This window comes from Spea bombifrons, chromosome 12 (assembly GCF_027358695.1).
Source record: "Spea bombifrons isolate aSpeBom1 chromosome 12, aSpeBom1.2.pri, whole genome shotgun sequence".
NCBI lineage: Eukaryota > Metazoa > Chordata > Amphibia > Anura > Pelobatidae > Spea > Spea bombifrons.
In genome coordinates, this window is record NC_071098.1 from 32,495,340 (window position 1) to 32,509,924 (window position 14,585).

Below are 14,585 nucleotides of genomic sequence, written 5' to 3' on the forward strand. Positions count from 1 at the left end.
AGAAATGGTTGGACATTAAAATGACGATAATTTGTCTTATTTTTATTAAAATTTTTTGAATAAAATGTAGGCTGCGTGGTGGGAGCCGTGGTCCATCTGGCCACGGGCATACCTCCCAACCATCTCGATTTCCGGGGACAGCTAACCACCCTGCTGTCCTGATTTTGTGGGTTGTGATGATCATAGAGATCCCACGCTGTCGCCTGACAATCTATTGCTGGATCGGTGAGATATGACATCATATTATAGCTTCAAAAGCCGAAGAGGTAGGTGGCAGCTATTAGCCACGTCTCTAGCCACCTCCTGCTTTACCTGGTGTGCGTGATGGCTAATGTGGGCCTGACTCTCAGTACTCTCAGCCAGCCTGCAGAGCAGTAATATTTAAATGCCAGTGTTTGGATGACAACATAAACTACCAGCAAATCTAACAGCAGTATGACGTAGAGAATAATAACCCGGAACTTTGCAGCTCTGGAACGGATGTTCTGAAACGGGCGTTTCCCCGGACGGATATTAAGGTGCCCCAGCGGGCGTGTCTCTATTCAGTGCTTTCTCGCTGCTGATTGGTCAAGCTCGAAGGCGGAAGCTTGGTTGTTTTTGGTTGGATCCGGCGCTTAGTACTCGGCAGCACGATGGCGACTGATTCCTGGGCCCTGGCCGTGGACGAGCAGGAGGCAGCAGCCGATACGGTGAGAGGGGAGGCCGGGGAAGGGGAGGCAGAGAGGCGGCTGCCCTGCCGGGGAACGGGAAGCGGAGAGTCGGTTGCCCTGCCGGGGAAGGAGAGCCGGAGAGCCGGCTGCCCTGCCGGGGGAAGGGGAGGCAGAGAGGCGGCTGCCCTGCCGGGGGAAGGGGAGGCAGAGAGGTGGCTGCCCTGCCGGGGGAAGGGGCGGCAGAGAGGCGGCTGCCAGGCCGGGGGAAGGGGAGGCAGAGAGGCGGCTGCCGGGGAAGGGGGGGCAGAGGGGGTCTTCCTGTGGGTGGTCGCGGTGCCAGTGGGATTGTAGACTTTGGCTATTGTTGTTTTTGTTGTTGTTTACACTCATGTAGCCATTACTGTTTATATATTGTGTGTATCTGGTTTTATGGAATTGTTTTCTTGCAGTTCAATAAACTGGTGTTGAAGGACGATACGGATGAAGCCCCGAAGCCCGCGAGTAACGGTAAGTGCCGCCTGTGGCCCGGGCAATCGAGGTGCCGGCGGGGCTCATCGCAGCGTTCCTGTGTCCGGCCCGGTATAAAGGCGTATTGTGTGAATCGCCGGGAATCTCACCAAAAACTCAAGCACCGCACGACAAGTAGAAGATCTGCTTTTTAGCGCTAGAGAATCATCCTAGAGTTCTGAGTCCCCTGCGCTGGCGTCATGTGCCCTAATTGCCCAGCCACGTCTAATGCCCCTGTCTCTGGGCTGCCGGTGTCCGTGGTACCCGCGTCCAAAGAAAGGAGGCTCCTCTTTGTTTAAAAGGAAATCGGCTGCTAGATGAGGCTGAGGAGCCTCCCGCTCGTTACTCGCGGAGAGAGGGTGATGGCGTCTTTTTTTAGGAACTGTGGGGAATGTAGTAATCTACAGAAAGGTGTCCTGATGCACGTGGCTACATTCTACGCGATGTTCCTCTTCTCCCGTAATGGCACAATGAACGGGGGGGGGGGTAATGCTGCTATCAGAAATGGGCAGTAAGACAGTCCATATTTGATCGAAGTCTACATCATAAAAGCCCTGTAGGTATTGGAGTAGATGTTTAGGATAGTTGATGGGTATCGGGGTACATGGAGAGGAGGGGGTCACATTATTTTTTGGCAGAATTCTTTAGAATAACAGTATGTATTTAAAAGAAAATAAAGTTCCACCATTTTTTAGCGCAGCAGGGTTCTCGGTGCTGCCTGTGCTGAAAGCAGAGCGGCAAATAAGGGGGTTGCTTGGCTCCAAGCGGCACCGCTAGTTATCTGCCCGGGTGAACCCTTTAGGTGTGTACCTGACGGGACACCAAGGGTGATAGGTTAGCGTTAAGGGGTAGGACTTGGGCCTTTAGAGTATCTCATGATGTGATTCCAAACTCATTGCCTCTCTCAGCCCGGCTCAGCAGTGGTGGGGAGGGCAGCGTGAGCTGGATCCGGACCGAGTGTGCCCCATCCCTCCTGTGAAACGGCCTTTGTTTCCTCCCTCCGGAGGCACATTCAAAGACCCTCACTCAGGAGCTTGGGGTCCCAGGTCGCGGTTCCGCTTGCGCCTCTCTGTATCGTCCTCCAACGGCTGATGGTATAGCGTAGCTCCCGTTACCTTAAACATCCGTCTCGTTCCTTCAGGCACGAATGGGGCATCTAATGGTGAAACCACAGAGAAGCCCAACGGAGATGGCAACGACAAAACAGAGGATGATAAAGGTGAGCGGCCTGTGAAGGAAGTGTTTGTGCCGATGGCTGCACTCTGAGGTGATGGCCGAAGTCAAACCCCAAAACTTCTTATCCCCCATAACCATAATAATTGGTGTTCTTTTCCACAGAGGACAAAGCTGCCCAGTCCTTGCTCAACAAACTTATTCGGAATAATCTGGTGAACACAACACACCAAGTGGAAGTTCTTCAGCGGGACCCGAACTCTCCTCTGTACTCCGTGAAATCATTTGAGGAACTGAGATTGTGAGTCTTGGGTTTTTGTTTGCGCTCGGGTGCTTGTTACGCTTGCTGTGATGATGTCCTACCCAGAGACCTCCTTGTCTCTCTATCACAACGCACTTTCTGTGCCAAACGTGCAGGAGCTCCAAGCACTAATTGCATTTCTCAGTTAAATCCCTTGTTATCGTCTACATGGCAACTGGATCCAGTGAGCCAAAGCCTTTATCTTCTAGCAATTCTACGGTGGCTCTGATTGAGGCTCGTCCAAGTGTTCCTCTTTGGAGCCTGTCAGATGTTTGACAGGCTGGGGGGGTCTTTATTATTATTATTATTAGGGGCTCTGGGATGGTTTACACCATACATTCTGAAAGGCTACACATCGGCTCTTTGGATTGGTGCTCCACTCTATTTAAATGACCCCAATCATGTGTACCAAGATTGAGGATTCATCATTAGACCAGCGCTGACCTCTCTTTGTGGGGCCAATGATATCTAAGCCGACGGCCCCTCCGTGTCTGTGTTCCGATATCCGCGATGAGTTGTGCGATTGACGCCGCGTCCCTTACAATATCTCTTTTCACAGGAAGCCGCAGCTCTTACAAGGAGTCTACGCCATGGGTTTCAACCGGCCCTCCAAGATCCAGGAGAATGCCCTGCCAATGATGCTGGCTGAGCCGTATGTATCAGAGCATGCTGTGCGTGGTAGGGGGTAGTCCTACTGATCTGTCATTCTATTTAATTGTTTTTCATATGGTTTCTCACTCCCCCCCCCATCTCCCAACACCGCTCTGTATATTAGCTTCTGCCGTTTGTGACCTAGCATGCTGTGCTCTGACGACGCAGCGTGTTAGCCGCTTATGTTGCTTAGCAACATTCTCATAAATGTGACTTTTCTTTGCTCGGTAAACATTCCCTGTTTTTTTAATCTGATAAACTCTGCCTCCCCCCCTTCTTGTTCCAGACCCCAGAATCTTATTGCGCAGTCCCAGTCGGGAACTGGAAAAACGGCTGCGTTTGTTCTCGCTATGCTCAGTAGAGTGAATCCTGCAAACAAATACCCGCAGGTGAGACGCACGTACAGAAGTGTCACAAGTGTTTGGGTTTTATTAAAGGTGCTGTTCCACCAACACTGCCAAATGTAACGCCTATTACGATATTACACACGCCTGGCCTATCGGTGTCACGGCCCCGTTATTGAGCGATATTAATATTATTCTGTTGTGCAAGATGGCTCAAGTCTATCCTGTAGACATGTAGCCCGAGAGGCTCTGCTTGAAATGTATAAATTTTGGAAAGTGTAAGCCTTTGGGATAACTTACAAGAATATTACCCTATAGCACAAGTTGTAGGGTGTGCAGCTGTGATCACTTCCACTTCTCACTGAATACATTTCCTCCTCTTCCTAGTGTCTGTGTCTCTCGCCCACCTATGAGCTCGCCCTGCAAACCGGAAAGGTCATCGAGCAGATGGGGAAATTTCATCCAGAGCTTAAACTGGCGTACGCCGTGCGAGGAAACAAACGTGAGTACATGGGGTGACGGGCCGCCGTCTTACGGTGTGTTGCTATTTTAATTACCTCTGACGGTGTTTGGTGACTTCAGTTTCCATCAAAACCCGTAATCCTCCTTTTGATGTGTCCTCAGTGGAACGCGGGCAGAAGATTGCGGAGCAGATTGTGATCGGTACACCAGGCACTGTTCTGGACTGGTGCTCTAAGCTAAGATTCATTGATCCCAAGAAGATAAAGGTGTTTGTGCTTGATGAAGCGGACGTGATGATCGCCACTCAGGGACACCAAGATCAGAGCATCAGGATCCAGAGGTAAGCGGCGGCATCGTTTCTGCTCTGGCCGAGGAGCAGCTGTCCGTCCTGCCTGCCAAGTCTCGCTGTATATCTCCCCCATGATCTAAATGTAATTACTAATCAAACTATCGTGTTCACAGAATGCTGCCACGTGACTGTCAGATGCTCCTGTTTTCTGCTACGTTTGAGGACTCTGTTTGGAAATTTGCGCAGAAAGTTGTCCCTGAGCCTAACATTATCAAACTGAAGCGGGAAGAGGAGACCCTGGACACCATCAAGCAGTACTATGTGCTCTGTAACAACAAAGAGGAGAAGTTCCAGGCTCTCTGCAATATCTATGGGGCAATAACCATTGCCCAGGCGATGATATTCTGCCATGTAAGTAGGCTGCAAGGTCATCTTTCACAAATTCAACCAACCTGTTGGTCTGTCAACATTTATGGATCTAGCCAGAGATCTTCCCTCACTCTTGCCTGCCCCTTCTCGTTTTAGACCCGTAAGACGGCTTCATGGCTTGCTGGTGAGCTGTCTAAAGAGGGGCATCAGGTGGCCCTGCTAAGCGGAGAAATGATGGTAGAGCAGAGGGCGGCCGTCATTGAGCGTTTTAGAGAAGCCAAGGAGAAGGTTCTTGTGACAACCAATGTGTGCGCCAGAGGTGAGCTTCAACTGTTACATTGAGGTGTTTTAGGTCCCTTTCCATGTTGTGACAACGTCTACGTTCTTGAGTCCTCCTGAAATATGAAATGTATATTGTGGTAGCTGTGTCCTGCAGACTGAGGGAAAAGTGGTAACCCTTTCAACCAGCAAAGGTCCCCCTCCATCTTTAAAACTATTCAGAGGATCTGGAGGCCACGGGCGGACTCTGGCATGGAGCTTTAACGTGTCTCTTGACTTGCAGGCCTTCACAAACATTCCTCTTGTATCTACAGGTATTGATGTAGAGCAGGTATCTGTGGTGATCAACTTTGACCTTCCCGTGGACAAAGACGGTAACCCAGATAACGAGACGTATCTGCATAGAATTGGCCGCACTGGACGATTTGGCAAAAGAGGCTTGGCTATCAACATGGTGGACAGCAAATACAGTATGAATGTCCTGACACGGATCCAGCAGCACTTCAGTAAGTTGCATCCTATCATGCGGCTCCTTCTCAAATCTAGATCGGTCTTCCCGCAGTTAACATCTTAACTTTTCCTCCAGACAAAAAGATTGAGAAGCTTGACACAGACGACCTCGACGAGCTGGAGAAAATCGCCAATTGAAAGCGGTCACCAAGTCTCCTCTGCTGCATTCTTCACCAGTATCTCCTTACCGGTGGTCTTTAACCACGGGGTCCCACAGCTGAAAAGTAACTAGGAATTTCCTCGATTCTCTGGGGACGGCGGATTGGATGAAGAATTAAGAAACTTTTTAGACTAGCCTTAACTGAAGTATTTGTAAAACGCTGAACTTTAAAGCTTGCACCCTCTGATGGGGAGGAGCGTGCGACTAACCCCCTGGGCCCACTTTATCGGTAGAGGTTGCCCCCCCCCTTCTGTTTGAACTGATTGCAGTTTGTGTGCCACGCGCCATACGTTCTTGGTGAAGGATGTGAGCTTCAAGTGTTGGTTTGTTTGGCAATATAGAACTTAAAACTAGCATGAAGGATTTCAGACCCAGTTCATGTTGGGCAGGAGGGTACCAACAGTCACATTTTTTTATTTTATTAATTGTGTTGCGTAAATTTGAGGTCTTGGTGTGGATAATCAGCTGATGCGTGAGGCTGCAGGATTATAAAGTGTTTTAAAAGCTGTCCTATCAGAATAATTGTGTAACTCCTGCCCGGCCCTTCATCCATATATCTTTTTTCACTTATAAAGGATTAATTTTAATTAGCTGTGATGCGGTTCCCCTCCCATGCCTTGTGCACAGCCAGGAAAGACTTTGAGCGCAAATTCTGTTTAATAGACGTCTGTTATCCAGAATGCTGCCAGAGCCGATACCAAAGCTTGGGTGTTTATTCCGCTTTACTTTTTTTGCATGTTTATTTTATGTATAAATCTGCTTCAAGACAGAAGTGAAAAAAATCCTTTTACCGAGTAAAAAAGTTAGACAAAAAACCTTAAATTGACTGAAGCTGTACCTAAAGTTTTTAGGAAACCCTTTTAATTAGTTTACTTTATATTTGAAAGCGGGCACACGGGAAGGGGTGCTGCAAACTGTGTACCTTAACTCTGTTTTGAATAAAGAATCCGCTCCCAGCGATTTGTTCTCGGTGTATATTATTATTATTATTATTAATTATACTGTAATTGTGATCCAAAGATGCGGAATGTTAGTGAGGTTCTCCATCAGGACAGAAATAACGCTTTGCTGTAAGTTAGACCCCATTCTGGGTTTTGTTTTGTTCTTTACCCATGAAGGACCCCTGTTATCTTTTAGGATAAGTGCAGATTTTTTTTATTAAAAGACAGGCACAAAATTATCACCAACAGTGAATGCTGTTTAGATACAAAGTGTGAAGGGTTTTTTTTTGTTCTCTCAATTAGAAAGCAGATTACAACAAAACAAAAATAACATTGGAACATATACAAAAAATCTTCAAACGGTATAAAGGATACTGAGAGGTTGTGGTCACGTAACTGTTAGAATGAGAATATGAGCTGTAGCCATTAGGATTAAATCAAATAAACGTCCCAAGACAGGTGTCAAATGTGAAGCGTTTCCAAGGATTGTCCTCAATCTCGTAGATGGTGGTTATGGGGACCGCAGTGCCACCTGTGCTGAGCGGCCAGCCCATAGCCCCCTGTACGTGGGATTGTGTCTCCTTAGTCCCTTTCTGTCTGATGGATACACAGGACAGATTTGTTAGGGATTCTGCACTCCTGCAGAGTTCGGCTGAGGTCAGGGAAGCTCCTTCTGGGCACCTCCATGGACTCCACAATGCAGTTTTCGCAGGAGGTACCAGTCTTCATCTCGACCACAGCCAGGACGGTTTGGATAGTGTCCGAGGGGCGGAAGTGCCACTCAAACCTCTGCCCGGCGTGGGATCGGAGGGCCAGGAGCAGTCTGGGCTCTTGATCTGAGGGTTCCTGCAGGTTTGGAGAAACGGGGAAGGTCTCGGGTGCAGCGTGAGGCTTCGTGCTCCGGCCGGTGTCTCCGGTGCTGACTGCGGCTGGGACCTGGGCTCGATAGAGTGCTTTGGCACGCCGGTTATGCGATCCGCTCGCCAGCCGCATGCAGCTGGTTTGTCTCGCCAGCTCCTCTTCGGCTGAATTTTCTCCGCTCCCAGCAGCCCCGATGGAAGGAAGGACTCGGTATCGGTTTAAGGAGGAGGAGGCAGGCCGGGCTGGAAGCTGATGGAGGAACTCGGCGACATCTTCCTGTACGATCCGGGGACTGGTGATAGGCTGGGCCGTGGGCACCCGCGGAGACGGGGAGGCTGGGTAGGAGTAGTCCTCGCTGTGGGAGAAGCTCTGCGGGGTGGTCCTGGTGCGACCTTTGGCAGATTTGGGTCTGGTAACGTGCATTCTATGGAGGCCGTCTGCAGCGCTGGGAATACTCACACCGGTCGGCGCTGTGGCCATTGCCTCTTACATTACCTGTAAAGAATGGGGGGTGGTTAAATTGCAAGCTCTGCAGGTCAGGAGTGCACATTATCAGTTTCCCCTTTTACACTTAATATATACATCACTAAATATAATAAAAATAAATCATTTAAATGTACAAACATGAGCACAGCCCCAGCACAGCTCACCCCAGTAATTACCCCTCTGCAATCCCCCCGGTTATTCCACCTCCCTTTCCTGTTCCCATTAATTACCCCCCGCGTCCCTGCCCCGGTTACCTCTCTTTCCTGGGCTCCAAACGCGGCCATCACTCTGCAGAACTCCTACTAGTACACAACCGCTCGTTACCGGGGCAACCGGCGCGTGGCACGCCTTTCACCTACGTCATGGCGCAGGGAGCACGCACAACGTCGGCAAGACATGGAGCTCTCGCGTAACCGAGAGAAATGTCGCCGCACCAGGGGCGCCGCCGCCATGTTTTTGGCCGGATACTTCCCATGTGACAGAAGCCACTCACAGCACCCCATTTAATGGGCTATAGGGGGGTCACCATGAGGGGACCCTAAACTATTAACAAATTACCACTGGGGTCCTGCATAAAAAAAAAAAAGACAGAAGCCCCGATGGTTGGTGAAAGTAAAAATCAGCAGGTAAACGACTGGATAATAATCTGCCTTTCCTTATAATTTAAATATCACTAAACCGTTATTAATAATTAATGAATTCTTATTAATAAATGATCATTAATGAATTATATTATTATTAGGATTATGTTTGTCCTCTAGGACATCTAGTGGTAACTTGGGGTATTGCAGCCAAACTACTTTTATTTATTTTCTTTTACCGATACATTTTGTAATTAAGTTTTAAACAAAACAATTTCTATTCCATTTTATTTATATTTGTTAAACGTGTTATGGTTAAAAGGCAGTGATCTGGTATACGCATCCCGGTAAGTCTGACAGATCAGCATCTTCATTATTATAATATATTATTTTCCGTCATTGTTAGATTGCAAACAGTTGGTAACGGCAGATTTAACTCTTACTGACTTTTCTTTTTTTAGGAGGGTGTTTTTTTTTGCTCTCTTTAGATGAAGAAACTGCTAATTGAGAAATTTGGTTTCGTAAACGGAGATATTTTGGGATTTGCTGAGAGCAGCACTGCTAACATCCTCAACACCCCTGGAGAAAGGTAATAATTTCCCTCTGCTAGCAGATCGGCCCCATTCGGCCCCCATCTAGTCGCCCGTTTCTCCTGCTGTAAAGACTTAATCAGTCATTGATCTCGTCTTAGATTCAGGAGCCGTATGTCTATCCCATGCATGTTCACTGTATTACCCTCTACCACACCTGCTGGGAGGCTGTTGCACTTATCTACCACCCTCCCTGGGACAGCAGACTAGACAAAACTATGAAATCTTTTGGACCTCAGACCACACTGGGTTTAATCTGAGAGCAGAGGAGACCCAGAGACATTTGTGGCAGAGAACGTGAGCTTAATCTGCACGAGAGACAAATACATCGGGACACGAAGCGAGAGCGGATACAAATAGTCTGTTATTAGAGAGATTTGGCTCGCAGGCCGGGGTGCGGCTCCGCGTTTAATCGCTTCCTCATATTAAAATATTATCTGATGTAACATTTATAACTTCCCGTCATTAACGTTCCTTCTTCCCTGTCTTAGTATCGCTGCGCTGCGATTATAATAGTGCCACGTGGCACCATGTGTTGGGGTAGGTGTGTGTGCTGTGTGCTGGCGGCACATGGAGGGGTAAGGAGGGTAGTTCTGTGTGCTGGTGGCACATGGAGGGGTAAGGAGGGTAGGTGTGTGCTGGCGGCACATGGAGGGGTAAGGAGGGTAGTTCTGTGTGCTGGCGGCACATGGAGGGGTAAGGAGGGTAGGTGTGTGCTGGCGGCACATGGAGGGGTAAGGAGGGTAGGTGTGTGCTGGCGGCACATGGAGGGGTAAGGAGGGTAGTTCTGTGTGCTGGCGGCACATGGAGGGGTAAGGAGGGTAAGTTCTCTGTGCTTGTGGCACATGGAGGGGTAAGAAGGGTAGGTGTGTGCTGGTGGCACATGGAGGGGTAAGGAGGGTAGTTCTGTGTGCTGGTGGCACATGGAGGGGTAAGGAGGGTAGTTCTGTGTGCTGGTGGCACATGGAGGGGTAAGGATGGTAGGTCGGGATTCTTCCTCTAACGGTTAATCTGGATCTTATCTGCTGTCTCCGTATGCCGCCGTCTGTCACTCCTGTGATTGCTCCGTAATTAACAGCCTCCAGGATAATTACCCCGTCAATCCCGAGCTCTCAGTGCCGGGCCGCGGGCCGCCGGTTTGGGGATTGTAAAGTCAGAATGCCACCGGACCAGCTCCAGACCTCTAATCCAGTGCAGAGCATGAAACCGGCTCGATGGCATCTGACATGGAAACTAAACAACTGGCTGGCCGTGATGGGAGTTGGAATCCACAGCCGCTGAGGTGCCAGTGGATGCCCGTCTCCGTATATAAAATGTATAGTCAGATGAAAGACTGTAATCCCACCTGCCTTTAATAAACTACAATTCCCATGATCCCAAACTAGATCAGTGCAGGCATTAACCCTCTCAGGCCCCTTTTTTGCGGTGAAAATGTATAATTCAGGTGTATGCTTAATTCACGGTTGCCCCCCATGGGGCATTTTCCATCTGATCGCCTTACGCTGTATTGCTGTATTGCAAAACAATATTGAAGCAAGAATACTAAATATAAAATAGTTTATAAAATATGTTTTTATTATATTATTATGTATATTTAAATATTTTATCAAAGGGAATCTAAAAAACAGACAGTATGGAGGAACGCGGCTACGGTTCTTACCTTCTGCTCCTTTGTGATGTCATAGACGAGCGTTACCCCGACGGCGAGCAAAGCCTGGGATGGACTTCCAGTATTTGGTGGGTTCACCTGCAGCTTGCCGTTTAGCGAGTGAGCCCCTAAAAGAGAAGAGACTTAGGTACAACGCTACGCATACAGATAAAGGAACGCGTCGGCTCGCTTAGTGCACTGTAATAATAGATCTGACATCATCGGAATAAGAGATTTTTGTCCTTTTTTAATGTTTAATGCCGTTTTGTTATTACAGGGCTGGAATAATGATGGCTTGGTCTCTGCCACCCCTCGGCGATCGCTAACCCAACCCGCCGACAAAGAAAGCATTGTTTGATTTTTTTCCAATGGGAATTAGCGCATCATAAAATAAAATATATATAGAATTTTCCCCTTTTTGGAAATCTTAGATGAAATATCAATTCTAAAAACGCCAATGGCGGGCGGCAGATTCTGTTTTGTCCTCTCCGTGCCGGCCACAGAGCCCAGACGGGAAGCTGCTCTGGGGAAATATTTAAAAATATAAAAAAAAAGCTTAAAACGCAGAAATAAAAAGGTATTTTTTGGTCGGCGATAATGGTTTTATTTAGAGAGGCCGAGGGAGGCGCCGCGGGGTTCCTGATTTTGTAAGCGAAGGGAGAAGTTGTGACATCCGAGGGCATCTCCACCCACCCGAAATCTGATAACTTGGCAAGATGCGGGATGAGCTGGAGGACACGCGCATGCTGCTGCTCAGGTGAGGACAGGACACACGGCATTCACACGCGTGGCTTCCCTCCTCCTCCTCCTCCCGGACTTTCTTCATCTTTCTTCACTCTCTGGAGGGGGAGCGAATGCGGAGAGCAGGCAAAGACTCAATATCTTACCCTACGAGAAGTCTCCACTCAGGAGCAGCTCACGTGTTTTTTACACGCATGTTCCCCACCTGCATACATCGGAATAACCCCCGGCCGTACCCAGGGGAGCGTTTCACTCACAAACTTCCCATTCCGCTTCTCTGCACAAATACCGGCGATTTACCTGGCGAGAGGTGGAACGCATGCGCCGGTACCGGGATCGCCTGCGCCGCGTTAACCCCCTTCAAACAACGTTCTGATCGGTAACTCGAGTCTGTATTTTGCAGGAGCTTCTCGGAGATAACCCCGGCTCGACTGAGTGTTCCTGGAAAAAGATCAAAAGAACGAGGTATTAAAACGTATTCAAACAAAAAAAAACATAGGATATTGTCCAAAAAAAACAAAAACTGCCACATATATGGTGATTAAACGTAGCATTAGATTTGGGGAAAATTCTGCCTTTATATATATATATATATTTATTATTATTCTATATATTGGTCTAATTTTTAGGTGAAAAGAAATAAATACAATCTGTTTTCCTGCAGAAGTAAAGATAGAATATCCTCGGTGATGTCACAAAATAATAGAATAATATTAAATAATAAATAATCGCTTTCTTCCGCTAAGGAAAGCGTCTGTCTCGTCTGAGACGCTTGGGGCCGGGAGATGGCAACCGCTCTGTTTATCGTCCTCTGCGCAGGTGAGTTCTCTAACTGCCCTTCATACAAAAAGGTGCAATCACCATGGAAACAAGTAGTAAGGAGACCCCTTCCCTGGAATCAGCCCGGGGATCTTGGGAGGAAATACTTGGGGGGGGGTAATTATGAAATTATAATGTGAAGTGGAAAGCGGTCGCTGACTCCGGGTCTCGCCCTGCAGCGGTCGCCGTGGCGTCCTGCGGGCTCCTGGAATTCGGAACCATGATCCATGAAGTCACGGGAAGGTCCGCGATATCGTTTTATGCGTTCTACGGCTGCCACTGCGGGTACGGAGGGTACGGGCAACCCAAGGACCAGATAGACTGGTAAGTGACCCCCCCGGGATGTATATTTACATGGATAAAACGCGCGTTCGACGTCACCGGTCGGACGTTTTGACCAATTGTTTCTGGGAAAGGTTGTGGAATTTAGCGGTGCTTAGAATGCTGATGCTGATGTTTTGGCTATAAAAGCGTTAATATCGTTTCGGAGATAAAACACAGAGGAGAGAGAGGGCTCACCGCTCAGGCTGTTTGGACTCGCTGAGACGCGCCGCTCGCGAGACGGTCGCTGATGATGTCTGCAGCCGTCCGACGCTCGCCATTTTCTGTAAATTCCAACAAAAAGAAAAGTAAAGTTTGGTTATTTGATTAAAGTTTAATGGCTCTTCTGAGCATTCGGATTCCAGAAAGAATAGTTTGTGACGTTATATCTGCGGACGTTATCGTGTTTAGAATTTAGAAACGGCTTACCTTTTGACGGCGTTCTCCTCTTGTTGGCGCTCAAAAAACAACCCTTCGTAAGGAAGTTAGAAACATCAAAAGCATTAATAGCGACCGGGAATGATGGAGGACGGGGTGAGAAACCGCTGGAGGGGATAAAAGAGGAGAGACTGCGATGCGGAGACAAAATGTTTCCCCGTCCCGATCCCCTCCTCATCTGACCTGAAAAACAAAAAACACGTCATTTAACCAAATTATATTATAAAAAAGTCTCCCCGATTTCACATGGATCTGGATGAGGGCCGAGTAAAATGTTTGCTTTCTTCCTTTAAATATTAATGTGTTGCCAAAATGAAAACTCACATTAAATACCCGAACGGCACAAAAAAACACCCCAAAAAAACACATTATATATTTATATACATTTATACGGACCAGTAAATGAATAGAGGGCCAGATTCTAAATAAATAGAATGTTATAATAAAAGAGGGCCCCCCAAGGACCCAAAAGCTTTGGGGAGACTGCATTCTGTTCAATGCATACCTTGGGCATGGACAGGTTTCCCCGACCTCCGATGCCCCTATAAACCCTCTGAACTGCCCCCGACACCGACCCCTGTGCTTTCTGCCCCCCTCCAGGTGCTGCCACAAACACGACTGCTGCTTCGCTCGGATGTCGCTGCTGGGATGCAGACCGATGACCAGACGTTATCACTACGACTTCACGGACGGCAGCCTGACCTGCGGTAAAACAGACCCGCATTCAGCGCGATCTTATCAATTAGAAGACCGTTGGGGGGTAAAGGGGGTGCTTGTTACACGAGACCCCCAGACAGCCGGTTCCGAGACCCCCGCAGACCCCAGAGCGTAATTAGGCACCTGCAAGTTGGATTGTTTCACGGAACTCGCAGTCCTGTTCATTTTTGTTTTTGTCGTTTTTTTTTTCCCCTCATTCCCAGCAGATTCTCCTAAAAACGACGACTGCGCCAGGCTGGTGTGCGAGTGCGACCGGGACGCCGTCCTCTGCTTCAAGCAACACGACGACAAGTATTCTAGGAAATACACCTTTTACGCAAAGAAGCTGCGCTGCCGAGGACCCACGCCAGCCTGCGCGTACGACGCTCTCCCCGATAACTAAACCCATAACCGAGTCATCGACAACAACAAACTGAGACGCTGGAAACGGGGACACTGAGGGGGGGGGTGCATTTTGGTAAATTTTCTAAATAGTTTGCTATTTTGGACTCTCGGTTCAGAACAATTTCGAGTTTCTGGAATAAATCTGGATATAAACCGCATGCGGCGTTTTTTTTTCCTCGCGGTTTAGTGAATAAAGCCTCCAGCACCTGCGGAGATTGTAATGGAAGTGGAGTTTGTAGCCGCTCCACGAGGGGGATATTCACACCCTTTGGAAATCACGTCAGATGAGTCTTCTATTACTGACAGGCGTGAACAGAGAAATAGAATTCATAACGCGGCGCAGGGGACGTCTTTAAAGCTGGC

General features: G+C 48.3%; 3 protein-coding genes across 4 annotated transcripts; 2 read left to right on the plus strand and 1 right to left on the minus strand.

The window, feature by feature from the left end:
- The first annotated feature begins 571 nt into the window (after nt 1–571).
- Nucleotides 572–6,082, plus strand: LOC128469844 (ATP-dependent RNA helicase DDX19A). The gene is made up of 12 exons (XM_053451639.1): nt 572–689; nt 1,100–1,157; nt 2,299–2,376; nt 2,496–2,631; nt 3,191–3,283; nt 3,569–3,671; nt 4,014–4,128; nt 4,251–4,428; nt 4,551–4,788; nt 4,903–5,065; nt 5,340–5,531; nt 5,612–6,082. The coding sequence occupies exons 1-12, from the start codon at nt 633–635 to the stop codon at nt 5,671–5,673; spliced, it is 1,473 nt and encodes a 490-aa protein (XP_053307614.1). The 5' UTR covers nt 572–632; the 3' UTR covers nt 5,674–6,082.
- A 1,125-nt stretch (nt 6,083–7,207) lies between these two features.
- UBXN10 (UBX domain protein 10) lies at nt 7,208–10,929 on the minus strand. 2 transcript variants are annotated; one of them, XM_053451654.1, is made up of 2 exons: nt 10,815–10,929; nt 7,208–7,992 (listed from the first exon to the last, which is right to left on the minus strand). In XM_053451654.1, the coding sequence occupies exon 2, from the start codon at nt 7,975–7,977 to the stop codon at nt 7,219–7,221; it is 759 nt and encodes a 252-aa protein (XP_053307629.1). In that variant the 5' UTR covers nt 7,978–7,992; nt 10,815–10,929; the 3' UTR covers nt 7,208–7,218. The 2 variants fall into 2 exon arrangements, with proteins under 2 accessions (XP_053307629.1, XP_053307628.1); XM_053451653.1 differs by lacking the exon at nt 10,815–10,929 and adding an exon at nt 8,238–8,310.
- Nucleotides 10,930–12,316: 1,387 nt separating this feature from the next.
- Nucleotides 12,317–14,271, plus strand: LOC128469865 (group IIE secretory phospholipase A2-like). The gene is made up of 4 exons (XM_053451660.1): nt 12,317–12,362; nt 12,542–12,686; nt 13,722–13,828; nt 14,045–14,271. The coding sequence occupies exons 1-4, from the start codon at nt 12,329–12,331 to the stop codon at nt 14,218–14,220; spliced, it is 462 nt and encodes a 153-aa protein (XP_053307635.1). The 5' UTR covers nt 12,317–12,328; the 3' UTR covers nt 14,221–14,271.
- Nucleotides 14,272–14,585: the final 314 nt, after the last annotated feature.